This window comes from Amborella trichopoda, chromosome 6 (genome assembly GCF_054954075.1).
Source record: "Amborella trichopoda isolate Santa Cruz 75 chromosome 6, AtrichopodaSantaCruz75HAP2 v2.0, whole genome shotgun sequence".
In the NCBI taxonomy this organism is placed as follows: domain Eukaryota; kingdom Viridiplantae; phylum Streptophyta; class Magnoliopsida; order Amborellales; family Amborellaceae; genus Amborella; species Amborella trichopoda.
Genome location: NC_142341.1, coordinates 50,590,846 through 50,617,594, shown reverse-complemented (window position 1 = coordinate 50,617,594; position 26,749 = coordinate 50,590,846). Strand labels below are relative to the sequence as shown.

The 26,749-nt window shown below is 36.0% G+C and overlaps 2 protein-coding genes across 33 annotated transcripts; one reads left to right on the top strand and one right to left on the bottom strand.

The window, feature by feature from the left end:
* Positions 1 to 933: 933 nt before the first annotated feature.
* On the bottom strand, positions 934 to 5,846 carry LOC18448740 (ENHANCED DISEASE RESISTANCE-like protein (DUF1336)). Of its 2 annotated transcripts, XM_011630440.3 has the most exons (3): positions 5,737 to 5,846; positions 2,780 to 3,745; positions 934 to 1,283 (listed from the first exon to the last, which is right to left on the bottom strand). In XM_011630440.3, coding segments are annotated over exons 2-3 (945 nt in total). In that variant the 5' UTR covers positions 3,724 to 3,745; positions 5,737 to 5,846; the 3' UTR covers positions 934 to 1,282. The 2 variants fall into 2 exon arrangements, with proteins under 2 accessions (XP_011628742.1, XP_006858863.1); XM_006858801.4 differs by lacking the exon at positions 934 to 1,283 and having other exon boundaries at positions 2,679 to 3,745.
* Positions 5,847 to 13,423: 7,577 nt separating this feature from the next.
* On the top strand, positions 13,424 to 25,864 carry LOC18448741 (U1 snRNP-associated protein usp106). Of its 31 annotated transcripts, none has more exons than XR_016057257.1 (17): positions 13,424 to 13,685; positions 14,743 to 14,795; positions 15,262 to 15,430; positions 15,526 to 15,589; positions 16,104 to 16,183; positions 16,324 to 16,480; positions 16,566 to 16,602; positions 17,147 to 17,208; positions 17,464 to 17,526; positions 21,079 to 21,137; positions 21,272 to 21,317; positions 21,471 to 21,552; positions 22,090 to 22,350; positions 22,434 to 22,532; positions 23,058 to 23,107; positions 23,205 to 23,480; positions 25,231 to 25,864. XR_016057257.1 is itself a non-coding variant. In XM_020676235.2 (13 exons), the coding sequence occupies exons 1-13, from the start codon at positions 13,539 to 13,541 to the stop codon at positions 25,314 to 25,316; spliced, it is 1,290 nt and encodes a 429-aa protein (XP_020531894.2). In that variant the 5' UTR covers positions 13,424 to 13,538; the 3' UTR covers positions 25,317 to 25,864. The 31 variants fall into 31 exon arrangements, 3 of the variants coding, with proteins under 3 accessions (XP_020531894.2, XP_006858864.2, XP_088725264.1); XR_016057255.1 differs by having other exon boundaries at positions 21,269 to 21,317; XR_016057252.1 differs by lacking the exon at positions 16,566 to 16,602 and having other exon boundaries at positions 22,079 to 22,350; positions 25,289 to 25,864.
* Positions 25,865 to 26,749: the final 885 nt, after the last annotated feature.

The following is a 26,749-nucleotide window of genomic DNA, read 5'->3' as shown; positions in this document are numbered from 1 at the left end:
ATTAATCCTTACGGTGCTTTCAGATCTTTTATCCATAAAAATCAGTACGAACATAGGCTCTCTTCGATGTAGAAAGGTAGATCGTAAGAAAAAGAAAAGAAAGACTAAGCATTTTGGGGTTGGGGGGTTCCCAACCTAGAAGTGAAGGCAAATCCATTGAGAATGGTTTGAAGGTGTACATGGTAGCTAGAAAGAATCTCTAGCCTGAAAATGAGGTACTCCATTGGGGCAGGCACATTGTTGCAAGAGCAGATAGAATGATGAAAGTGGTAAAAAGAAAGCTGGAGAGGGATAAAAAGGGTAAAAATGTCAAAAAATCTGCTTGTTAAAAGGTCATTGTTGGGCTCATCAAATAAATAGTAATTAGGTTTCAATCTATAAAATGAACAATCCAAGAGTCTTATATATCATAATATAATATATTTAAAATACACATGATCATTCCCCTTTTTTAAGATATTCAAGGAAGTTTTAAGTGAAATGAAAATTAAAAGGTGAACCTCTAATTTTTAATTTGATTAAAATTTATATTTTTCCAATTTTTTTCATGAGCACTTAAATTTACTATAAGGGATTTGTATACTATGATAACATTTCCCATTGTTGGGAGGTAAATTACTCCTAGCCATTAGATGTGAGATGGCTTGGGGTGCGTCACAAAGTTCTAAATATTTTTTTTGCACTTTAAATCTCATCAATGACAAAACCACCCAATTTAAAATCTAACAAACAATAACGATTAACCTCCTTGTACTAAAAATAAATAATCTCTTTATATACTTTTCCATAACTTAAATATATTTTGATTAATTTCCATTAAAAGTATTGAGCCTACATTACATATCATGCAAGGAGAATGTGGGTGGCAGCATATTACAATATTTCTATTCCAATAATCAACAAAACCAAGAAGATCAGTATTAATAGCTGTTCTGAGAACAAGGCAAGTATAAATAGCCACTCAATATTACTTGCAATATTTTTGTCCCAATTTACACATCAATGAATGGAAGGGAGAATAATGAACTAAATGGTCTCTCTCTCTCTCTCTCTCTCTCTCTCTCTCTCGTGTCAGAATCCACATGAATCTCTCTCTCTCTTGTGTCAGATAATCGACATGAACAATTTCCACCAACCAATCCATGATATTTACAATATTATGGTTTCTCATTTTGCAAGAAAACACCACCATGCGCAGTCTCACCATTTCATGAGTGGCATCCTTGTATCATCCTCCAGCCACAGCGAGTAGAGGGATCTTTCATAACTTGCCCTTGCCCAGTCTGAGGATATCCAACAGTTGATGTAAAGGATCCAATTATTAAATCGATATAAAAGAAAGCAGTATCAGACAACAATATGTGCTGGAATCAGTTTTTTGAAATCAGAACCGGCCTACCAAACTGGTACTCGGGCGGTTTCCTGAGGAAATTTTATATGGATGCAGTTTTTATAAGACCTAGACTTTGTGAAAACAAAGTATAGCCTCACGTTGAATACTCATCTGGAAAGTACTTTGGGCTTCAAATATCTCCATAATGACTCTCTCAAAATCAATTTTCAACATCAACTGTGAAATCGAAGGCTCAAAAAATGGTACAGATCTTGCAAATACATGAACACTTATTTTTGGGTGAAATGGATGGTCTAGATAATGTGTTACAATATGCACTGTTTTTAGGACTTGAAATCTTGAATTTTTTCACAACCATAATGCTCCAGGCCTAGATGATCGATTTGAAGGTCTTCTGATGCCAAATCTATGATTTTCTGATTTGAAGGTCTTCTGATGCCAAATCTATGATTTTCTTTGTACTGTTTTTTATAGGGACTATCAAAACGGTTTCCATTTTAAATAGAAACCAAAAATAATAATACAATAAATAAAACTGTAGGAACCGGGGGGGCTTTAGACCCGGACCGGTATCCACTAGTTCCAAGCTAGATCACCGTTCTCTAAAACACCACCTATAATCAATATCTATGAGTTTTCTTAAACATCTAGCTGGATAATATCATCCATGGATTCTTGGGTGGTCCATTCTGGACTAATCTATTCTCAGTTAAAGCAACGAACATGATGGAAATGGCTAATTCTCCGAAAATGGGTTTTTCCAATGGCATGACTCCCAATTTGAATGAGGGAGGTTGAGTTGAGAATTCAAAATTTGTCGCTTATATATATATATATATATATATATATATATATATATATAGAGTGAGAGAGAGAGAGAGAGAGAGACTACTATACCCAAACTAATGTGATAGAGAATACCACAAATCAAACAGGCGAGAGTGCACCAATAGTCAAGTTGAAGCGTTAGGCACAAATTGCATAGAACAAGTTATTAAACACAACAAGGAAATGATGAAAAATATGTGAAATTCATGGGAAGGCATTCACTCTTATTGAACAAACTCGACAATAGTTCTATTTACTTTCATCAGACAGAGAGAGAGAGTGAGAGAGATGCAGCTAGAAAATGCAACCATCCTATACGGAAATAGTGAATAATGCAATAGAGAGACAGTAATTTGAATGGTCAGTGATGTCCCCTACGTATAGACCAAGTCAATGCATTAACCATGAACTGCATAGAATTAGTTATAGGCATATAATAGCAAATTCAACAGGATACATGCAACTTCTAACCATGCCATGAACAAACTTCAAAAAATTTCTTCGTAATAACATCATTCATAACTTTTAGTCATCATACAGCACAAGACAGAAGTAATTAATCTAGCATAGTGCACAAATTGGAATTTTGAAACTCACCATCGCTTATTGTCTTCCTCCTCATTTTCATGCAAGTGGCCATTGGTATGTGCCGAACCAGAGACCGAGCCGTCTTGGGCACCTGGGTGTAGAAGCTGGGAGAAGCCTTGCCCAATTGACTTCCATAATCTAGTAGAGAGAGAGGACTGTGGATTCCCCAAAGCATCCTCCAAAGGAGGAGGCTCAAGAGGACCTGCAGAGGCTGGATTCAACTCAGAGAATCTCACTGCCCCCAGTAACCGTTCAGGCAATTCAGATTCTACTTGGCTTTCTATTAGAAATGCTAAATCAACAGTTAAAGTTTGAATATACCCAAAAGCCAAATGAACAATAGCATTAGCAACCATAGATGCCCCAATATCAACATCTACTTCGATATAATTATCCCCAAAATAATATTTACAAGAAACAGCTCGCCCCAATATACAAATCGCCTGCTCCCCAACTGCTGTTCTAACAATCCAGGGCCCTTTAACAATGTTGGCTATAAGCTTAAGCCTCGAATTCCTAAATGCATCATCTCCCTTTAGAAACTGGTCCATAAGAGACCCATTGGGAATTGGTTCGAGAGCCACAAAGTATGCAACCGCACTGTAATTATCTTTACTAGGGACTTGAAGATTGAATGCCCATACAAATGGCTTTGTGTCTGTAGATAATACTTCATTAAGAACCCTTTTGACGCGACTGTTAGGGTTGTTCAAGATCTCTGAGATTTTCGTGGGGCCTTTGATCCAATCAAAGGCCAGTGGCTTTAAGAGATAATCACCAGCTGGTATTTTAACCTTGGAAGTGAAATATTCGGGGCCTCTGACCATGAATGTGCCACCAGGGGGGGAGGCCCAACAATTGCGACAGTCATCTAGGCCAATAAGTGGAACTGCTCCTTGTGATTTTAGGGCTTGAATCCATTCGAGCTCGTTTTCATAATCATGGCCAGCCATGTAAGAGGGAAAAATGAATAACCTGGAAAGAAGGGAGAAGTAAGGTCCTAATACCACTAAACCATAACTGAACTACATATGCTGGGCCCTTGCAAAAACCAAACCAGATCAAATCATAATACTATAAATGATGTTCATGATGATGACATTGGTGGTGGTTGCGATAACTAGTAACAAGCACAATTAAAACAATGATAATAATAGGTTTAAGCGCATGAACATCTCATGTATGACGTACTCACACACACAAAAATTTTTTTTTTTTTATAATAATGTACACACATAATTAAATGCTTTAGTTACTCACAGCATAAAAAAGATGTAGAATATGGTTTATGGAACCCCAGTGCTTATGAAAGCCAATTTAAAACGTAAAAATAAATTTCTTGAGACATGAAAAAATAGAAGAATTCATCACAAGTCAGCCTCATAATTAAGGCTGATTTCCTAGCTATGTTGCAGGGATACTCTAGGCTCTATTAGGGCTGGGATAGCCCAGGACCTAGTCCTCATAGATTTGGCCCAAGCCCTGCCTGCCCTTGACCGGGCCAAAGAGGCCTGGCCCTAGCCCTATCAAGGTCGGGCCAGGCCAAATAAAATCAAAAGAAAAAAAAAAGCAAAGACTAAGAGAAAGAGGGCTGGGCCAGGCCGAGCCAGGCCGGCCATGGCCTAGGCCCAACCCAACCCTACCCACGGGACATGGCTGCTCAGCCCTAGCCCAGCCCTCAGGCCACATTTTGTGACCCAAGCCCTAGGTTTCTAAGGCCAGGCCATCCAGTCCATTGCCACTCCTGGCTCTATACCCATGTCAAAGTGGTACAAGCAAAGGTACAACATGAATACCAGATTCTAATCACGAGTAGGGGATTAGAATGAATGTGGACATGAGGAATCCAACACGACTGGATTCCTTTCAGGATGAATCAAATTCTTTCCCGACAATAATCCTGCAATACACTATTACATTTTGAACTTTTACTTGTTTTAATATTTGTGATTTTCCTTATTTGAACCCCTAAACATAGAGAAGCGGCAGGCATCTCAAACCTCTAGTTTAGAGGCTCTTATCTCTCCTACTTGTACCACATTACCAGTGAGTTCTTGACTATAACTAGATTCTTGGATTTTCTGTTGGGTTCTTGTATGAATATCACGTGAATCCGTTTCACATTTTTTTGCAGAAGCACATGCATGTTGCAATCAACAGCATATTGATTTTTCAATGTATAATTGTGTAGCTGAATCCTACTTTTCCTTTATTTTTTTCATATAACAAGAAATTGAAGAAAAACAAAAAAAGTTTAAAAAATTATATCACTTTATATTATCAAAAAAGGAAAACAGAATAGCAGTTCTTAGTTAAACCTGGAGGCAAAATAGTTTTCACACTCATTTTTCTCTTACAGATACCTAATTAGAACCATGAAATAGTTAGCTGAAAGTTAAATTCATCTCCTACTCTATAACCAGATGTAACAACTACAATTTGTTATAACAATCACAATAATTACAAGACAAGGACTATAAAGCAGGTTGAATCCACAGATCTCTACAGATTTCAATTGTGATCAAGAGGGAAGACCCAATAATTTATCCAGGCATAAAGTTAACCTAAAAGCAAATACACAAGAGATATAACCAAAATATATCTTTTTTCCAATAAAAAAAAATCAGGTTTGATGACCTAAGACCTAAAAATCAAAACTTGTATATAAGTGCCACCGAATCAAAGTCCTAACAAAAGATCTAGAAGTTTAACCCCAAAAAAAAACCAGAATGTTAGAGCAGTTGACGTACTAAATCAAAACCCTAAGCGGAGCTCCAAATGTTTTACCCTGAATCAGGAGCCAAAACCAATATGTAATGAAAAATTTTACCCAAAAAAAGAGAAGAAGAATAACAAATTATCCCCTGATAGAGATGCATGAAACTCTCAAGAGAAAATACCTCATGAAATTAAATAAAAAACGAAAATGCATAGTAAATAACAAAGAGGGATCATAAAAGTTATACCTCAGCAACCACTGAAGTAAATATCGGTGTAATTCAGCGGCTGGTCGGATGAATCTGGGCAAAGAAAAGCGCCAAGTGCGATAATGGATTTTAGAGCGAGAAAATGAGCTTCAGATATATGGTTTTAGAGAGCGAAACAATAGCGTTTCTTGTGCTGTGTGGTTTTCGCCTGTAAAGGAAAGAGGAGAGAAAAAGTTGAAAAAAAAAAAGCAAAACGATTCTTAATTTTTTTAGATAGAAACAATAGCCTTTTGAGTTATGGTTTTCTCCTCTGCATATTAGACGCCTTTAAAGGCCAGATGAGAGAAAAAGTTGAAAAAGGAAACAAATCGTAATTTTTTGGCGTATACAGCACGTACGATTAATGTGACTCTTTAACGTTTAGGAAGAGTGATAATCAGACCATTTAGCATTAGTATAAAGTGGTAATAGTTAATCTTGACCATTGGACGTGAAATTGGGCGGTTGTATTTATTCCATTGACATCTCATAGTTTAAATGAAATTTTTTCGAATTTTACGACCCACCAAAGCTATCAAATTTCGACGGTCATAAATAAGTAATCGTGACGTCGTTGTATCAATGGGGAGAATAGTCCCATCTTGTATAATCTCTTTTCTTTAAATTAGTTATCTTTTTAGGGCTTTAATTGTTGTTTTAAGTCTTTTTCTATTCTCTTGGATTAGTGGATGAGCTGGGATGGTAATGGGCTCAGGCCACCACGTGGGCATTCGGGCCAACCCAAACATTAGGCATGACCAGGCCAATATATCCAAAATACCTTTGGGTTGGGCATGGACAAACACTGGCCGTGCTCCAGCTCAGCATGAAACTTTTTAAATATTAATTTCTATATATAGAGATAATGATCTCTTACAATTAGTAATATAATAAAAAAGAATTCGTCACAAATATACTTTAATTTTCATTTAAAACTTTTTAAAGCGGTTTCTATAAGGTTGCAATCTTTAACAATCCAATTAAGGCGTACCACCAAATTTTATCATAACATATAATTTTGTTGTAAATTTTTTTTAAGATTATCTTAAAATCTAATTTTCTATCTAATTAGAAAAGCTTAAACTAAAAAAATGGTTAAAATCGAGGAGATCTATAAACACATGAAAATCTTCAAAATTGACGGTCTAGATAATGTGTTGCAATATGCATCATTTATGATACTCAAAAATATTTTTTTTTTATATTCATACATCTCGATATCGAGATGTTCAAATAGAGGATTTTTCAACATTTAAACAACCTTTCCGATATATTTTTGAGGTGCATATGTAATTTTACATTATTCTACATTTTAAGGTTGCAACCTTATATGAACTTTTCCCTTAATTTATATATATATAGATAATGATTTCGTACAGCTATTAATTTCCCTTTATACTTTAAGTTTTGTTTAAAAAAAACCTTAACCTTGCCCATACCCTTTTTTTTCAATTTTAGATTTTTTTTACCAAAATAACCTTCATAGTAGTCATATTAGTGCAAATTTTTTTACCAAAAAAAAACCTTCACGGTAGTTGTATTACGGTACTTAAAGTACTGTAAAAACTAAAATGTTATACATCATTTTAAGTAACGTAAAAACTAACTCATATTATATGGCATTTAAAATACGCTGTAAACTAACCCATGTTTAATTACCATACAAACTAAATACCCTATAAACTAACCCATGTTTAAGTACCATACAAACTAACTACCACATAATCTAACCCATGTTTAAGTACCATGCAAACTAAGCACTCGACATGCCGTAAACTTTTTGCTAGTGTTTACATTTATCTCTTTCATCCCGTTTATATTTATATATTTCATCTCTCTAATTCTTTTTATGTTTATCTCTCTTATTATTTTTATTATTTATCTCTTATTTATCTTTCTAACTCTCTTTCTCTCCCCAAAGAGATTTGTACAACAACCTATGCATACCTTACCATACCCTATAAAAACTCCCTTCAAACCCATCCCTTATGAAAATTAGATGGAGAAAATTTGTATCACCTTAGAATTGTGTTTACCGACTTGATGAAGTAAGTAGAGAGAGAAAGATAGTGAGAGAAATAAGAGATACAAAAATAGAGATAAAAAGAAGAGATAAATATTAAAAAGAATTAGAGAGAGAAATAAGAGACAAATCTAAAACAAAAATTGCCCCATGAAATAGTGAAAAAGATGAATATGAATAGAAGAAAATCGTTTATGGATGCTGTATAACATGGGTTAGTTTTTACGGTACTTAATGACGTATAACATGGGTTAGTTTTTAACTGTATAACATAGGTTAATTTTTACTGTACTTAAAACATGGAATAACTTTTACGGTACTTAATTGCCATATAACATGGATTACTTTTTACGGATTTTTTTTTTTTTAATAGACATAAAATTAAGGTATACATGTGATAATTTCCCTATAATAAAACAATATTAAGGCTATTTGCTTGGCCTCAACTTTTAAATATACATTATTTTCATTCTAATAAATAATCCAAAATAATAAAAATTTGAAAACAACCTTTTAAAATATTTTTTTAGCCCAATCAATATAAGCCGTCTATTTTAGTGAGATGCTTAGATCTAGGCCTTAGAACAATTTTTTCCCTTCCAAAATTTTCAGATGGCTTTATTATCATTAGATAAAAAAATATTTTTTTTAAAAAAAAGATTTTGAGTTCATAAAGGCATAGATATTAAAATTCACCAAATAGAATGTCTAATTATTGTTGAAGGATAAATCATTTTGACTCTATCTAGGGTGCAAATTGAATTTTATTTTTTTTAAATTGATTATTTGATAAAAAGACAGTGTGTGCAATTGTTTGAGTCATAAAAAAACCACAAATATAGTTTTCTAAAAATATGGTTTCATCATATTACAATGACATAATGACATGAAATTTGTATATGTATTCCATTCCCACAGGGTTAAGCTCATCCAGCAATACTAAGGGTTTAGGTCAGGTCCGGACTGGCCCCCAAATTGGGTTCAGGTACAGAGTTGGCAAAGTCTGTTGGCATCACAATGGTAAGTGATCAAAAAGCTACAAGAGCACTCACTCCTTTTGGTAAAACCTAGCCTTGTAGTAAGGATTGACATTCGTCACATGATCACTAACCCCAAAATCCAAAAAAAACTAGTAAGCACTCTACATATACCTCGATAAAATAATGTCCCAATATTGAATGGAGATCATTTGATTATAGGATCCTCGTATCTAAGTATTTAAAAACTCAAAATCTATGTTTTTTCTTGAAAATATATGTGTGGTTATTAGGATGGGATCCCAAAATCCCTGAAAAGAAAAACAAAAAAATAACTCCTAATTAAAATGTTTCTTAGAAGGAGCAAGTGTTGTGGTATTTAAGGCTAGGGGTGACAATAGCCTCATAATCGACCCAGGACCCGTCGGGCGTACTCAACAGGGGTCTGGGTATGGGTCCAATATTTGGACCCCAGCAGGTCGGGTCCGGGTCCAAAACCTAGACCCAAACACTATTCGGGTTCGGTTGGACTCGACCCCGTACCTATTAACTGTTGGATACAAGGTTTAAAAAATCGATGATCCGATCCGAATCGGGAATCGCCCGGGACGCTTTGGATTAGGCCAAAAAGGGGATTCGGGCAGTTTCAAATACTAGAATCACTGATTTTTTCCCGAAACCACCGATTCCGATGATTCTTCATGGAGTCTAACCGATTCTTCGCTAATTCCGACCGATTCTTCACCGAGTCAAGCGGAAAAAAGAGGATAAATAGTTTTTTTTTGAATTATTTTTTTTTAAAAATTGAAACGAAAATTGCCGATTTTTCCAATCCAATCCGCCGATTCCCTTGATTTGACACGGGTATGGGTGGGACCAATTCGAGTCACCGATCCATTTTTTAAACCCTGGTTGGAGATAAAATACTTCAAACCTATTCGTTTGGGTGTATTAAGGATCATATACAATAATAACTCGTAATCATCTTTAGCTATTAAACGACAAATCAAACGGCTTGAAATCTAATTGCGGGTGATTGTGACCTTGTTGGCAATAATTTGGGTATAGGATGGTAAAAAATGACAAAATAAAAAAAGAAGCTCATAGTGAGGGTTACAATGGACCCAACTAGACCCGAGATTTCGCGGGATAGACCTAGGACATAATGGATACAATATGGGTGGTCCAACGTTTGGACCAAACATGTCTAAAACATAGACCCGAATACTATTCGGGTATGGGTCCAAGTCCAGCCGGACTGGACGCATACCCAACCCATTGCCACCGCTATTTAGGGGTAAAGTGTGATTCGATCGAAATAACTATTTGAGAAAGTTATTTCTCACTAGACTCCCAATTCCCCATATTTGTTTCATGGGAAAGTGAAGCATGTAGGAAAGCGCACTCACTTTAAAACAAGTGTACCAAATTTCGAGTTATAAATTTTTTAATCGTGATGGAAATAGATTTTAGAACTATTACATGAGTTTCCATTGCCCAAAGTACTTTTGAGACGAGGGTTTGAGGTAAGGCTTTACTACCTCTTGTAGAAATCACACCCTTTAAAAAAAATTGACAAACACGTTGTGGATATGACTAGACAATTTGCAGTACATTTCTATCAAGTATTCAAAATTGATTATTTATATTTTTACAAAAATATAATTTTCATAAAATAACCTCGAATTGTAAATAAATGAACCATGAGACCAAATAATACGCACTAAAAATGGGTTAACAAATCCAAATAAAAAAGCTTCCAATAAAAAACATTGGGAATTAATTGTAATTAGAGCACATGAACAAAATTTACACAAATGTAGTGGAGGAGGGTTGAAAATTTAGGTTTTACTATTTGCACCTTGTTTCGGTTAGAGCAGTTGAAAATTTAGGTTTTACTATTTGCACATTGTTTTGGTTAGAGCAAAAATAGAGTGCAGATAGCAAAATAGCTCAATAATATAATAAGAAAAATATAAACTATATTCACATAATACCAATTTTATTGTGTCATCCATGCAATAAGATCCATTGATTCTATTCGATTTAATAATAACACAGAGATTTATTCTCTCCTGAAAATCTAGGATATCTATTGACAAAATTAGTGCACACGTAAATAAGATTTATTTGCATTTTTTTTTTGTATCTTGGCAAAATAGGATTTTCATAGCGTGCATATGATTAAAAATTGCAAAAAAACCCCAAAATGGATTTTTTACGCACTTTATCGCACTCAATTTTTCAAATGAAAATACCCTTCCCTCATATAACAAAAAAATTTCATTAGAGAGGTGAACAAGCAGTTAGGTGATTATTTTTGCTGGAATGGGCGGTCCGATGTTTTGAAGTTACGGTCCAGCATTTTGAAGTGGCAGTCCAACGTTTTGATATGGTCCGACATTTTGAAGTGGTAGTCCGGTATTTTCAAGTAGTGGTTCAGCATTTTGAAGTGAGCAGTCCGGCGTTATACAAGTACAGTCGGACGTTTTTATTCTATTGGGATCCGAAAATGATTTGTTACATGAGGGAAGGGTATTTTCGTAAAAAAAATATGATATGTTATACGAGGGAAGGGAATTTTAGTCTAAAAAAATGCTTGGTTACATGATGAAAGGGTATTTTCATCAAAAAAAACTGTTTGTATAGAGGTACTTGGTAGGAAATATGATTTTTTGTGGGAAGCTGAATAGTCCATTTTGGAGGGGTTGCAATTTGCCCTTGGGTGGATTTTTTAAACTCAATTTCCAAGGAAAATAAGAAATTAAGTCTCTCAATGATTTTAATTTTCACACAGCAACTTTAATTGTTTATATTGTCAAATTAAAATGAAAAAGTTATAAAATAATTATTCTTAATATAAAAGAGTCATAACATGCAAGTCTTATTTGAATTGCAATTGTAGAATGATAATAGATTACCAAAATAATTATAAAATACTTTATAATATAAGTACCTTGATATAACCCTTTTAAAATTGAAAAATATATTATTTGAAAAAAAATATTAATGTTAAATGAAAACAATAAAATAATGTATATTCCTAGTAGTTGCATTGCATATGCTAAGAAGTAGTCTCCCCATTGTTGGCTCCTACAATCTTAAAATATTAATGGTTCGTCCGTTAGGAAACCCAATATGGTTGGGGTGGTGGCGTCATTAGGGATGATGGACGCGGTTTCAAAGTTGCTTTCGTATCACGTCTAGGTAAACTATCTAATAATGTTGCATAATTCCAAGCATGGTAAAGAGGCATCAAATTGGATATGGAACCGAAATTTTTTGCTCCTTAAAAAAAATATTCGGTTTATATAGAGCCTAGGATATAACCAATCAAATTAGAGCATACCTTCAAATAGTATTGAGAAATATGATTTCAATACTGGTGTTTACGATGAAAATCGAACAGATCTTCCGATGAATATATCTTGGATCTTGACACTTTAAACTGATAAACAAAATGTGGTAAAGAAAGTGAGATAAATCGAATTCAGATCGAAAACCAGATCTGCCCATAAATGAGTAGATCTACTCTCAGATATGTGGCAGAGCCAGCATGATCAAAAACATTAAAACACAAATTCAAGCAACAAATTGATTAAAATGAAATAAAGACAATAAGAAGAAGAAGAAATAAAGGGCAAGAGAATAATACCGATTCGGGCCGGATAGCCCAGGACTCATGAGCCTTGGAGGGCTCGTCCGTATCAGAACCGGCGTCCTCTTTACCTCTCTGATTCAGATGTTGACCAGACGGTCTTTGGTTGAAAATGATTGTTGTGCCTTAGAGATGATTTAGAACTAGGGTTTCCCTAGGTATATGTAAAGGTTTATCAGGCATAATGGTTTTAGGTCACAGGTAGGCTATGTGGACTATAGATTTGAGTTTACTAGGACAATGTGGTCTTAAGGATTCAAGAAACCACAAAATTTGTTAGATTTAAAATAGGGTGTCTACAACTGGAAATTTTCGTGATAACCTTAAAATACATTTTCACATTTATTTATAAAGTTTAAAGTTTTAAAAATAGTATAGATCGACAAACTTAAAAATCTTGAAAATTGACGGTCAAAAAATGCATTACAAAATATTATTTGCAAAACTTGAAATCCATTTTTTTTCTTATGTCCACGCATCTTGATGTCGAGATGATCAATTTGAGGATATTTGAGCATCACAACAACTTCTTCTAGTTAAATTTTTGAGTAGGCTCAAATATGATTGTTTAGAGCCTCAGCCCTATATAAACTTTCCTCAAAATGACTCCCAACATTGAGTGCATTATTTGGAAGGCCGCTGTAACACCCCTTGAAGGGTTGGAGCCTCATCCCCACTGATTTATCCCTTAAAAAGAAAAAGAAAAAAGGTAGCATATTCTTCTTGGCCACAGTAACAATATGATCCCATGATTTATCGCACTCCAATCAACGGGTCGAACGGTGCGGAAGGAGGATGCGAAGTGTAGTAAATCTATATTTCCACTTCATCATGGTCCAGCCCCCCAACGGACGCTTGTAACCTCGTCTTCATGCAGTCAAGCTATGTATCATACTGTAAAATTACTAACATGGCTATTGATTAAGTGAAGATGACTCATATAACCCTTCATCAAGTCAAAAAGCTTCTCGTAGAGATGAAGGCGTTTTTTGCTCCATATAAATTCAGTAAACTCTCGCTGTAACATTCGCAGAAAGCAGTGCCCTAAAATATCTCTCCCTCTTTCTCTTCTCTGTCCTCTCTCTCTTCTCTTTCCTCTCTCTCTGTGAGTTCTGGTTGAGCTTTGGCGGGAAAAACCCCTACCATGGACGCTCTGAGAAAGCAGCTGGACGTTTTGATGGGGGCGAATAGGAATGGCGACGTGAGGGAAGTTAACCGTAAATATTATGATCGAGATGTTTGTCGCCTGTTTCTTTCTGGTCTTTGCCCTCATGAACTTTTTCAATTAACGGTGAGTAATCCTTGTAGTTATCAGGAGTTTTGATCTCTCTTTTTCTTCGTGATTTCCGGGGATGAATTTGTGTTAGCATGGTGCATTGATGTTGGTTTTGTGGTTTTGTTTTACAAGTTTAGATGTTTAGATGGATCTTGTTGGGTTTTGTGGTTCGAGTGATCATGGAATTGTTTTTAGGGTTTTGGGGTTAGTGTGTTTTGGAGGTTTCGGATGGAGCAAGGCGAGTATTATGGGTGGATTTGAAGGCTTCAATGGTTTAAGGTTTCAGAGATAGTGGGTTTAGAGTTTTAGGAAGCTTGAGATCTCAAAGATGAGTGGATCAGTTATTGAGTGTAGTGACATCGAAATTGAGGGTTAGAGGGATTCAAGGTTTGTATATTAATGATGCATGACTTTGAATTTGAAATTTTTTGTGCTTATGGGCTTCAGGGTTTTCAAGATTGAGGAATTGGAGAATTAGGATTTGAGGAATTTGGGTTTTGGAAACTGGGTTCATAGAATTACATATTGGTATTTCATTTTTGCTATTTCTTTTTCTTCCAAACGACTAATTGGAAGGCAGTAATTTTTTGAGTAGTCTCCCACTCTGTTGTTTAGTTCCATTTATTCATTTCCTTATTATGTAAACAGGGCTTGTATATTTCTCATTAGTTGTTTGGTCCCGCATCATGTCTGCTTCATCCCCTTTTTTTATCCTTACACATGTCAATTTGCATTTCCATGGATGTGAGTTTGATCATCCTAGTATTTGTAAGTTTGACTATCCTTTATGCTTTTTTACTTTGTTTTAAATGTAGTTGTAACCTTACACATGTCAATTTGCATTTCCGTGGATGTGACTTTTGGGTTATATGGCCCTTTATATCTGGTCGAGGGTTTAATATTGATTATGTTTTCACTAAGTTGTTCCTCCAGCTTCCATGTACTGCAATGTAGCTCTAATTGCCATAATGCCGGTGGAGTTATGATTAACGTTGGGTTTGATTTTAGATATTAGCTGTTGCGCAGATCTCTGTCACTACTAACTTGTTAAATGTTCCCTTGTCTGTGACAGAAAATGGATCTTGGCCCTTGTCCAAAGGTGCACTCATTGCAGCTGAGGAAAGAGTATCCTTAACATTCATTCAGAAAGCTATTGTATTTCTTGATCTGCTTCTTGCTTGAAGTGTTCACTATCTGCAATGTTATTTTGAGATACGTTTTATTTATACACTACTTGTATGTGTGCCCGCGCGCGTGCATGTGCATGTGCATTTGCGTGTGTGTGTGGATGTTCAACTTTAGTTTTGATACTCATTTAGTTTTGAATATAAAAATATGGTATCTTCTGATGGATGGGAGATTTGGTTATTTTTTGATTTTTTCATGTTTGTCTATTATATTTGGGCGATGTAAACTTGGGATTGGGCAGTGCTTTCTTGTGCCTTTTTTTAAGCGTATGCATGAAGAACGCTTTGGGTTTTGATGTTTTGTTGTGTTTTGCTGGAATCTAAAGTGCTGTTCGTTTTGTGCCTTAAAATTTTATGACTGGCATACCTTTTTGCATTAGCATTTTTTCTTTGACAGTTGACAGATATGACGAGGCCAAGGCAAAAGGTACTGATAATTATGATAGAGACCTGGAGGATCAAATAGAAAGACTTATTGTGGAGTGTGATAGGAAAATTACTAGAGCCCTTAAGCGTCTTGAGGATGAGGATGCTAAGGCTGCCATTGCTATATCTGTTTCTGAGGTTACCCAGGTAATGCTAGTGTTTCAAGTTTTTATTTGGTTTAGTATAGCCTCATCAGCAAGTTCGTTGGAGAAGACTAATTTTCTGGACACTGCAAAATGCAGTCACCCGAAGTTCTGGAGTTATCAAAGCAGATAAAGGAAAAACTTAAAGAAGTTGATACTCTAGGTAATTTGTCTCTTGATTCATTTTTATTGTTCTTTTGTCATTTTTTTTCTGCTAAAAAACATAAATCCTCTAAGGATTTTTACATATGGGCTGTGGAAAACATTTGTCTTTGTTATTGATCTTTGCATCCGTTTGTTTTTAGATCACTCATATCTCTCCCATAATCATTTGTTTTTGATGGAGACTTTCAATCTTCATATAACCTCGTCCATAGCTTGAAAACTGTTTCACAATGGGGCGACATTTCAAGACAGCCCTCATTGTAGAAAATTAATATCTTGCATTTTTGCCACGTAGCTACTAACTTTGAGTATCATTCCTATATTGTTTGAGTAAAACTTACTATACACTTGCATTTATAGTTGATCTTTGATGCGAGTTTTCTCTATGGGGTATTTAAATGATGGTTTACGCTGCAAGAAAAGAGAAAAAAAGAAAAGGAAAAATAACTAATTGAAATGGTTTTATTGACAAATAACAATGCATCGATTATGTTGGGGCCCAAACTCTTCAGATTTGGAAGGGAAGACGGACAGTAAAATCAGAGCCTTAGAAGTGGTAGAAGAGCTTAGAGCTAAAAGAGCTGATAAGCAGGTAGGTCGACTGTAGACACAATCTGATCTCTTGTTTTGCATGATCATTCCCATCTGCTTTTTAGTGAACCATTTGTTCACTTCACACGTGGTTACCATATGTATTTTGCATACTCACTTAGTGCTATTATTGTATATCAGTCAATGCTTCTACTTGATGCCTTCAACAAGGACAGAGCTTCTTTGCCACAGCCACTCCAAAACCCTCCATCATTGGCACCCTTACCAGTACCTCTTCCTCCAGATCCTCGTACACAGGAAATGATAAATGAAAAGTTAAAAAAATCCGAGGAACTTGGTGAGCATAATAGTCCATCAATTTATATTATGCATATTTCAGTATTGTCTTTGGTAATTTGAATATATACATTCTGCTATTTCAGTCTTGCTGTTTAAGAAATGGGCTTCAGCTTCTCTGCTGTAAGATTAGTTGTTTATGTTCTCTTATTTGCTTTAGATGACTAAATTACTATTTCAGAACTTCCACTGTTTATTGCATGCTATTGTTTCTATTGTTAATTGTAATAAACATATTGCTTAGTCATTTTTCTATTTAATATGGGAACCATTGTTTGATTTACTTTGTTAAACTGGAAATATTATTCTATGCTGAGACCAATAGGGATGCTGATTGGTTGGGGTGCCGCTATTATTGAAGGTAAAGTTCGTGGGGGTATCATAATATGTTGTTATTTTGTATGCTTCTTTGTAAATGTGAGTATTGAGGAGTAGATGGTAATTTTGAAATTCCTAGCAAGGTTTGATTATTGTTTTAGTTTTCAGACATTCGCTGCGGCTTATACCTAGGTATTTTTGGCTGAAAATAGTTGGGATATCATGAATTATTACCAGTTTCTTAATTTCTAATCGTTGTAACTATGCTTGCGCCTATTTCTATCTCACTCTTATGGTCTTTTCTCTATAATGTTGTGTGTTATGGATGTGAGCTGTATGGCTTTTTTAGGTGAACTTGGAATGGTTGATGAAGCACAGAAAGCATTGGAGGAGGCAGAGGCTCTTAAAAAGGTATTCTCTCATTGTGGTTCTTCTAGAATATGCTTCCTGAGCTGTACTTATTATCTTTCATTTCGAACTTGTTTTGAGCCTAACAGTCGTTATGAATTGTTTTATGAAATTTATGCTTGCCTATTGATGTCTTGTGGTTTTCTGTTCTTGTTTATTTATTTGTTTTGGTTATGCAAATGGCTTATATGAAGCACTGGAGCTTGTTGTTGAAAGAGTAAACTAGATTTCTAACTTTGTATTTTGTTTTGTTTTCAGTTGAGTGCAAGACAGGAACCAGTTGTTGACTCTGCAAAATATACTGCTGCTGATGTGCGCATTGTGAGTTCAAACATTTTGGACCGTTTTGTCTTATACATGCCAATTTTCAAATTATGGCATTGGTGTCCCATTCTGGTGGAAAAATTGCCTTATTGATAGAATGTCTTTGTGTCTCTATTGATGTTGGATATCTCATGAATGCAAATGTGTAAAGGAAGATTATCAAATCTAGTTATTTTTTATCAGTTGAACTTTCAATTTTGAATAAGAGTTTTTCTATATTGTGTATATTAGTATTTTGATGTTGCATTCTGAGTTCTCTAATATTGCATTATGAACAACACTTTGCATGGGACTGTTTCATTTATGTTGAAGATACTTATAAAAAATCATGAAATATTAATAGTGTAATAAAAAAGAGGTAAAAACTGCAACCTAATGTTTTGAATTGCTGCTTGCTGAGGATTGGACTTGAAGATTTTTTGGCAGGGACGGCTTGTTGTGGGCCCTTGGTTACAGGAGATTTTTTGTTTTTTGAGTGTTGCCTTGCAACATAAAAAACTGTATTGCCTCTCCTAAATCCATTGTACATCGATATAGAATGTGCATTTTGATGAGGTAGTACAGTTTTTAGCTACCCATGCACACACCAATGCTCCAAAAAACGCCGGCTGGCACCTAGGCGGCCTGGGGTTCTAGGCTGTCCAGTGCTTAGGCGGGTGCCGAGGTGGCTTCTGGGCGTCCAGGATGAAAAGGGGGCAAATGGTGTCCCGTAACCTTGTTTTAGGTACATTTTGGACAAAATGTGCATATTCATCTATTTTTTATAATCTAAACCAGTGGTTTAAAAAGCCAATCGATGTGCTGGATTGGGCACCCCGAAAACCTATTTGGATTGGTGAATCGGCGATCTGGATCGGGAATCAACCGAATCGGTCGGATTAAGCCTTAAAAAACATCCAAAAAAATTATTAAAATTCATTATAAATGTTGTTTTTTAGGAATCCAATAAGAAATGGGGGTACTCCACTAATAACTTTCATTTTTTCGCATCAATATGCGAATATTGGGATGTTCTTTCCCTGTATTAAGAATCTTAGCAAACATTTGTTAAAATCTAACGAAATAAAATATTATACATTGAAATTAGAATTGTTGGTTCATATTTTGTTATTTTATCATCATTTTACAATACAAATAAGAATAAATTTGAAAATTGTCTTATAGTATTATCTAATTTAAAAATCTAATTTACAACTATAATAAAAATAATACATTGCATAATTTATAATGTCAATAAATTAATAAATAAAATATAAGATTTGATTATTATAAATAAATAAATCTAATGTATAATAATTAGTGTTGATAGACATATAGAATTTAGTAACATAAATTTGCCATCATATATTAATAAAATTAAGAAAATATATAAAGAAATTCATCTTTGCAATGCAGGTTAATTGATAAAGCAATTTGCAATAAATTCTAAAGTGGTATGAGCTAGTGTTATTTTCCTCTATTAAAGTGTTATTTTTTTTTTTAATGTTTAATAAACCAGTATTAGTATTATTTTTTGCTTTTTTTAATATCCTATGAGCTAGTTCTAATTTTTTTAAGACCAATTAGCTAATAGTTTAATTCTATCGGTCTTTTTTTTGGGACAAGTAAATTTAAATTTTTTTGGTGAAAGAAAGGGGTGGTGGGCCCTATCAACCAATTATTATTTTTAATAATTTTTCGCTGCTTTAAATTAATATTTAAAGGCCACCATGTTATAACAGAAATTAATATAATTATGCCATTTATTTTTTGGTAAAAAGCTAGGTCCCATCCTTTAAAACCTAGCCCTAAACGCTATTAACTAATGCCATTTAGTTATTAACTAACGCTATTAACTAATGCCTTTAACGCTATTAACCAATGCCCTTAACGGTACAAAGAGGAAAATGTTAATTTATTTACCAAAAAGAGGAAAACGCTATTAACTAATTCCTTTAGCGGTATAATGCCTTTAACGCTATAGAGACGCATTAACTAATGCTACTAACAAAATGTCATTTATTATATAAGAGAGAGAGAGAGAGAGAAAAAGCTACGCTATAGCCTCCATAGTTATCCCACTTCGAAAAGTCAGGAGAGGTTTGGCATATATAAAAGCTTTCTCATCATCCTTATACGTGGGCGTCTGTAAAGCATGCATGATGGAAGGCTCGCGTTTGGCTGTAGCGAGGGGCACGTGGCGAAAGGGAGGCCTCACAAGTTATAAAAATTACAAAAATACCCTTGTGTGTCACAGTGTCATCAATTTTCTCCGTTTCACTGCAGTGAATCACCGATTTACTGTAGTGAATTGCCTGTTTCAGCTCTAGAGTCACACGGTTTTCGGTATTTCGCCGGAATCGGCATGGGGTGGCCGATTTCCGTATCGACCCGGAATCGTTGGGTCGACTAGGCTTTTTTAAAATCACTGATCTAAACAAAAAAAATATCAAAAATACCCCACCCGATAGGTATTTTTTCACTCGGGCGCAATCCCTTGGACGGCTGCCTAGGTACCTTAGGCGAGGTGGGGGTCTAGGGTCCCTAGTGGGTGCCTAGGGACAGCCTGCCTAGTCTGGGTGGACTGCCCACGCCCCCCATACCGCTTAGTCGGACCGCTTTTTTAATCAATGGCACACACATAAATGTACCTCTGGAAATATAATATACAGGATATTATGAAATGTCCATAATTGTTATCTCTTAGCTTTGAGACTAGAGGATATTTTGGTGATTACCACCTAAACTCCCTTCCACATTACAATGATGTTTGTGGTTAGCATTTGTGGACATATCAACACCGTAATCAGTCCGTATATCTGAACATTTTGCATGTTTGTATTAGAAGATGGAAAAAAAAAGTGATCTGGGATATTGCATTGCTGGCCATTCTAAATGCACTTTTAATTGTTTTCTCAGCCTGAGAGTGGCCTCCACTCTCCTGCTCTATGGGTCTTTCCCTTAAATGAGAAAGGCCTGCATTATCCTATTGCACGCATTGAATTTATACTCTTTAAATGGAGTATGTCAATCGACAAGTGGAAATCTAAGTAACATCAATTTTTTTAACCTGAGCATATGGATTGGTTTTGAGTTGACATTTGTCATTGTATGTCAGATCTGAATGAGAATTAGAGATGAAAAATATCATGCAGAAGCCCTTTATTACTGATCAAAAGAAAGGAGAGAAAAAGAAAGGAAATCTTACTTTTTATTTGCCAAATGCCAATGCAGTACCACTTCTGCCTTAATGTGTCAAGTGCTCAGGTGTTTGATGGCAGGCAGCCTCAACCTGTTCTGCGCTCTCTCTCTTCCCCCCCTGCCCCCCCTTCTCGTTCTCTCTCTCTCTCTCTCTCTCTCCCCCCTTCCCTCCCCCTCTCTCTCATACACACACACGTACACATTCACGTGCACATGACATCCTTGTTGGTCCTGGGATGGAACTTGCCACCCACACTACCATGTGGTTAACCAGTGGCATTCTTGGTTATTTTTTTCAGTGGAATAATCCTTTGTTACTGTTAAGTCATGCGCGTGATCAATAATTCTGCTTTGTGTTTCTTTTTGCAGACTGATCAGAAGTTACGTGTTTGTGACATTTGCGGGGCCTTCCTAAGTGTTTATGACAGGTAAATTTTTACGGTTCTTCCTCTGAAACTATGGTTGTGATATGAAAGTTCTATGTGCAAGAAGACTAGTGTTTGGGATATTTCAAATACTTCAGCTTTTGACCAGGCGCATCATACCTCCTTGTTATCAGCAGGCTTTTGGGCCCGGTTTTACGAGGAAAACTTTTGCAGCTTCAGAATGTGCGTGTTATCTGTTTTATGTTTGTAGATTAAAATTGTTTAGGACTCTTAGGATCACCAGGCAGTCCACTTTCCTGAAAATGTATAGGAGCAATTCATGGCAACTGACACTATCTATTGAATGATCTGTTTGATGTTATGCTGTGATTTCAGTGATCGTCGTTTAGCTGATCATTTCGGAGGTAAGCTTCACTTGGGCTACATGCAGATTCGTGAGAAATTAGGAGAACTTCAGGTATGGTTCTTCAGTTATATACTTTGGTTCATTTGTAGAGAAATATTAGTATGTATCATCATCATCATCATCATCATCAGCATCATCTTCTGAGCCTTATCCCAACTATTTGGGGTTGACCACATGAATCCTGTTCTGCAATTCTGCACCATATTATCTATGTTGACAAAATTAGCTCAACAAAATTCAGTAGGTCAACAAAATTCCTAGTTGTTAAAAGGTATAGTAATTAGTATGACACAGCTTTCTGACCAAAAATCCATCTGTACTGAAGGGACACACATTTTAACATCCGGTTCCTCTTGTTTTTGAAGATGGTTACCTTGTTTTGTTGTTTCGATTGCTGATAAAATGTTCTATAACTTATACCATAATATGTAGAATGTGTATATATAATGTCCTTGTGAGTTTCCTAGCCGCAGTAGACACCAGTATGTGCTTGTGCTATTTCCTTGTTCAAATAATGCTTGTGTGTTTGTTTGGACTTCGGCTTTCAGATATCTTATCAGTCCACTTTTTTGTTAAGGGGATCATCAGTCAAGAACTATGTCATTACAATAATTAAATAGGAGGGTGTTATGGAGTCCAAATGCAGTTAAAGATAAGTATTTTCATCCAATTTGTGTTGGGAAGTAAATATGTGAAAATACGTCTCACATAATAAGCGTTTGTCCCTCTTTGGTGGAATAGACTTATCAATGGTCACCCTTTTGGTTGGCCTCATGGCAAGCTCAATTAATCTATTGGGAAAGGCTTTATCACACTCAGCAAGGTGACTCTGTACAATATTTGAAATGGGTAATTCTATTCAGAATAACCAGCTTATTATATGGAATTACCAGCCGATTTTATATGCCTGAATTCCAAAATGCCATATACAGGCATGCATCTTGCTTTTGGTATCATGGCAAGCTCAATTAATCTATTGGGAAAGGCTTTATCACACTCAGCAAGGTGACTCTGTACAATATTTGAAACGGGTAATTCTATTCGGAATAACCAGCTTATTATATGGAATTACCAGCCGATTTTATATGCCTGAATTCCAAAATGCCATATACAGGCATGCATCTTGCTTTTGAACTTCAGTACATTTCCTAACAACTTCTTCCTGAATCTTACTTTATAGATCTTTCAGTACGTTTTTTTGTCTTAAATGTTTTTCATTTGTTCCTGTTGAAATGTTTATTTTGTGGGATCTGTTGATTCTGCGTGCTCTATTTTGTTTTGTGTGTGTTATAATAATGATAGTGATACCAATAATGTACAGGTGCCTTTTCCTAATAACAATTCGTTCAAATGGTTCAAGTACATTGCATTTATGATTTTGGATTTGTGAATTTTTTAATGTATCGAAAACAGCATTCGTCATTTATGGCCATTCTCACTTCTCTATCTCATTGTTTGTAACTGAAGCCTTTATTAGCATTAGGTGTGGTTGGAAGTGAGCATGTTTTTAAATCAAAGTTTTATTTACCACAAAATAATCTCTTACGATTTGTCAGGAAGAGAGAAATAAGAGTCGAAAGTCAGATCGAGCTGAAGATGATAGAAGGTTGGGTTTCTCGTTGCCCCTTGCCTCCTTCCCCTCACCCTCTTTTGGGTTTTAGGGCTAGCTAAGGCAATCAATTCATTCTTTTGTTATGTCTCAGGTCAAGGGGCCAAAGTCGGGACCATGAAACGGGTGGGAGCAGGGACAGGGATAGAGAGAGGGATGAGAGAGGTGGGAGTCGTGATAGGGGTAGGGATCGGGATCGTCGAGGAAGGGATGGTGACCGTGGCTACGATAGGGGCCGTAATTACGACCGTGAGCGCGAAAGAGAAGCAGATCGCTCCCGTATTAATGATTTGAGGAGTCGGAAGAGGTCACGTTCGAGGTCAAAGGAACGTTCGAGAGATTATGATCGTGAGAGAAGTGATCGCCACAGGTAATATATTGTCTATCTCAAACTCTGGTTTAATGGCTGTACAACTAGCTTTCTTCTCCTCCCTTCCCCCCCTTCTTGAGTTTTGGTAGGCATTGTAGGTTTTAAAATGTAGGTATACAATAAGACGTAGTACAAGGTTACAATTACCATTAGTCGTTAGATGTGAAAGCAGATTATTGGAGGTTCACTATTGAGATTACGCGAAGTTCAAAAAAATTCTCGGACTCCGTGACATACTTTTAGCCGTCTGGCTTCAAATCTTAAAAGTCTATGATCCCTTTGGAAAATTGTTCAAGACTGGTAGAGTTGAAATTTTTTCTCTTGCGCATATTATTTTTTGATTACAAGCTGTTTGGCACTGGTTAGGCATGAGTTTCTTGAGAGATTTCAAGCAAAGGTAGAGAGAGAGAGAGAGAGAGAGAGAGAGAGAGAGAGAGACCCTGTTCGCCACTGATTGTGAGAGAGAGAGAGAGAGAGAGGGAGAGCTGATTATGGTCATGTGTTGAACGCTGCTGCACTAGATCCCATTGGAATAGCTAATGTAAGCACACTAGGTAAGTAAAATGTCAAGTGGGAGATAAAGCCTGGGCTCTTGCATTGCACATCGTGCTTACCACTACAAATGAGTGCTTACCACTACAAATGAATATAGGAACAGATGGTATGACAATCAGTTATTAGATTGTTTTGAAATATTTGAAAAGCTGCTGAAAGTATTGAAAATCTGCGCCCTCTATGCATGGATCTGTTTGCGTCGTACATTGTGTTATAAGCATGTTAATACCTTCGAAGTGCAGTTTGATAATTTGTGTCATCATCATCGTCATAGCTTTTTCCCCGTCAATTGGGATTGGCTGCATTTTAAGATTCATGATGAGTTTTGGCAAAATTTTACTGCCTACGTAACACAACCCATCTTTTTTACCTGGAATGGGACGGGTTAAGGGAAAGTTTAACATGGGATGGGTTAAGGGAAAGTTTAACATGGGATGGGTTAAGGGAAAGTTGAAGGTCATCACCGACCAGTTTGATAATTTGTGTATACACCTTTAACATGGGATGGGCGGGGTGGGGTGGGTGGGAAAGCTCAGTAGGATTATGATTAGCAAATCTAGTTTTAGTTCTGTTTCTTGTTGGACTGCCCTCGACCGGGAATACCATATGCAGTGATTAATGATAAAATCATAATTTAAAATTTTAATAATTAGAAATTAGACATAAAATAAAGTACTCTCACCCAACTTCTATAACTTAGTGTCCGCTCTCCTGATCATTATTTATTTTCCTAGCCCATAAGTAAAGGAAGGAGCCTTCCTTTTTGAGCCATGCATTTCTTTCCAGCTGCTTGGTTTGTAGTAGGTATTTGGTTCACTGCTTTGGGTATTAGCACTATGGCTTTCAACATAAATAGTTTCAATTTTCAACCAATCCATAGTTAACTGTCAAGATTGTGTTTTTAACACTTGGGCTGCATATCAACTGTGCTAACCTTGTTGTGGAAGTTATGCATGGAAGCAAACCTCACAACTACCCTATAGTCTTCAGCTATTGAAGCTCTACAAATGGATACTTTGATCAATATATATGAGTCATCGAAGGAACAATACCAAAAGTATTGTCGAACAAGATATTTGGTGTTATTTTTTGACGAAATGTTTTGTTATTTCTTGTTTGCGGCATTTTGTTAATCTCTTTCCTCTCTTGTTGCAATTTTCCCTTCTTGAAATTTTTTGTGTACTTTTTGTTGCAGGCGCTATGACAGATACAATAGGTACTAATACATCACCAGGGTGTGCTTTTTGTTGCAGGCGCTATGACAGATACAATAGGTACTAATACATCACCAGGGTGTGCTTTTAAAATGCTTCTATGAGTTAGTGGTTGCAGACTTGTGAATGATTTTCAATGTATGACTCCATCACATGGGATTACTTGCGTCTTATTTCACAATACTTTTTAAAACTCTGATTACCAAGAGTTTGCATCTCTCTCAGAAAAAAGGTTTAGTTAGTTAGGATTTTTTGCTCTCTCTCTACCTTTTTGGTATCAACCCGTTTGCCCAAGGACGTCCAAAACTTCCCATCGATGATGCCTTAAAAATGTGGAGTTGTGTCATGCTCTGAAAGTTCTAACTGACCCAGCATTTACATCTTCTCATCTCTGAATTTCTGTTAGTTTTAGGATTTTTCATGGGACTTGGTTTCAAGTGTTTGGGTGCTGGATATCAGCATTTAATGCCCTTTGCTTTATTTCAAGGCCATCAAGTTATTACCTTACCAACTGGTTTTTAGGTTGGTTTTTTATTTGTTTGAACATTGGTTTTAGGTTGGTTTTTGACTGTGATTCTAAAAAATAGAATAGAATTTTGAGTTTGATCACAAAAAGGGAGGAATCTTTGTTCTTTATTATAATGGATGATTTTTGTTGAGGTGATGGTTTTAGCATAGGAGAAAATTGGTACAGATGATTTTTGTTGAGGTGATGGTTTTAGCAAAGGAGAAGCTTGGTACCGATGATTTTTGTTGAGGTGATGGTTTTAACAAAGGAGAAGCTTGGTACCATACTGGTTTTGAGCTTTAGGGTGGCCAATGGTCACTGCCAGGCCGCAGGCTTGACGTTGATTATAGTGATTTCGGGCCTGTAGCCAGCTGAAACTAAGCTGCCCCCAGGTGTAAAAGCAGATTGTATCCGAAACTAAGCAAGCCCCAGGTGTAAAAGCATATTGAATCTCTCTCTGAAAATTGATCGACCGCCTAAGCCACTCTCTCTGTAAAGGCATTGGCCCCATTGGTTGGGGTGAAAGCAAATCGACCGTCTCTCTATAGAAAACAAATAAACAAAATAAAACAAATCGACTGGTAAGCTGCTCTCTTTGTAAAATCCATAGCTCTCTCTATAGACCCTCCCTTTACATAAGCCTCCGTCTCTCTATAGAAAGCAAATCGATTGGTAAGCTGCTCTCTCTTTATAAAAACTATAGCTCTCTCTATAAACCCTCTCTTTACCTAAGCCTCTTGCCGGGTGGGGCCAGGCCTTAATGTAGTTAGCGTTTTTCTTGTACAGGCGTGGATGGGGCTAAAGCCAGTATGGTGGCAATGTAATTTTTCAAAATTTTTCAGTGCTCTTTAATTTTAATTTAAGATATTTTCTAATTTTTTTGATATTTTTTAACATTTTTTGGCGCTGGGCATAACTCAGCCCAATTCGGACCAGGTTACTCAATTTGGGCCGAGTACTTGGCTTGGTTACGGGCTGAGCAAATACTTGGC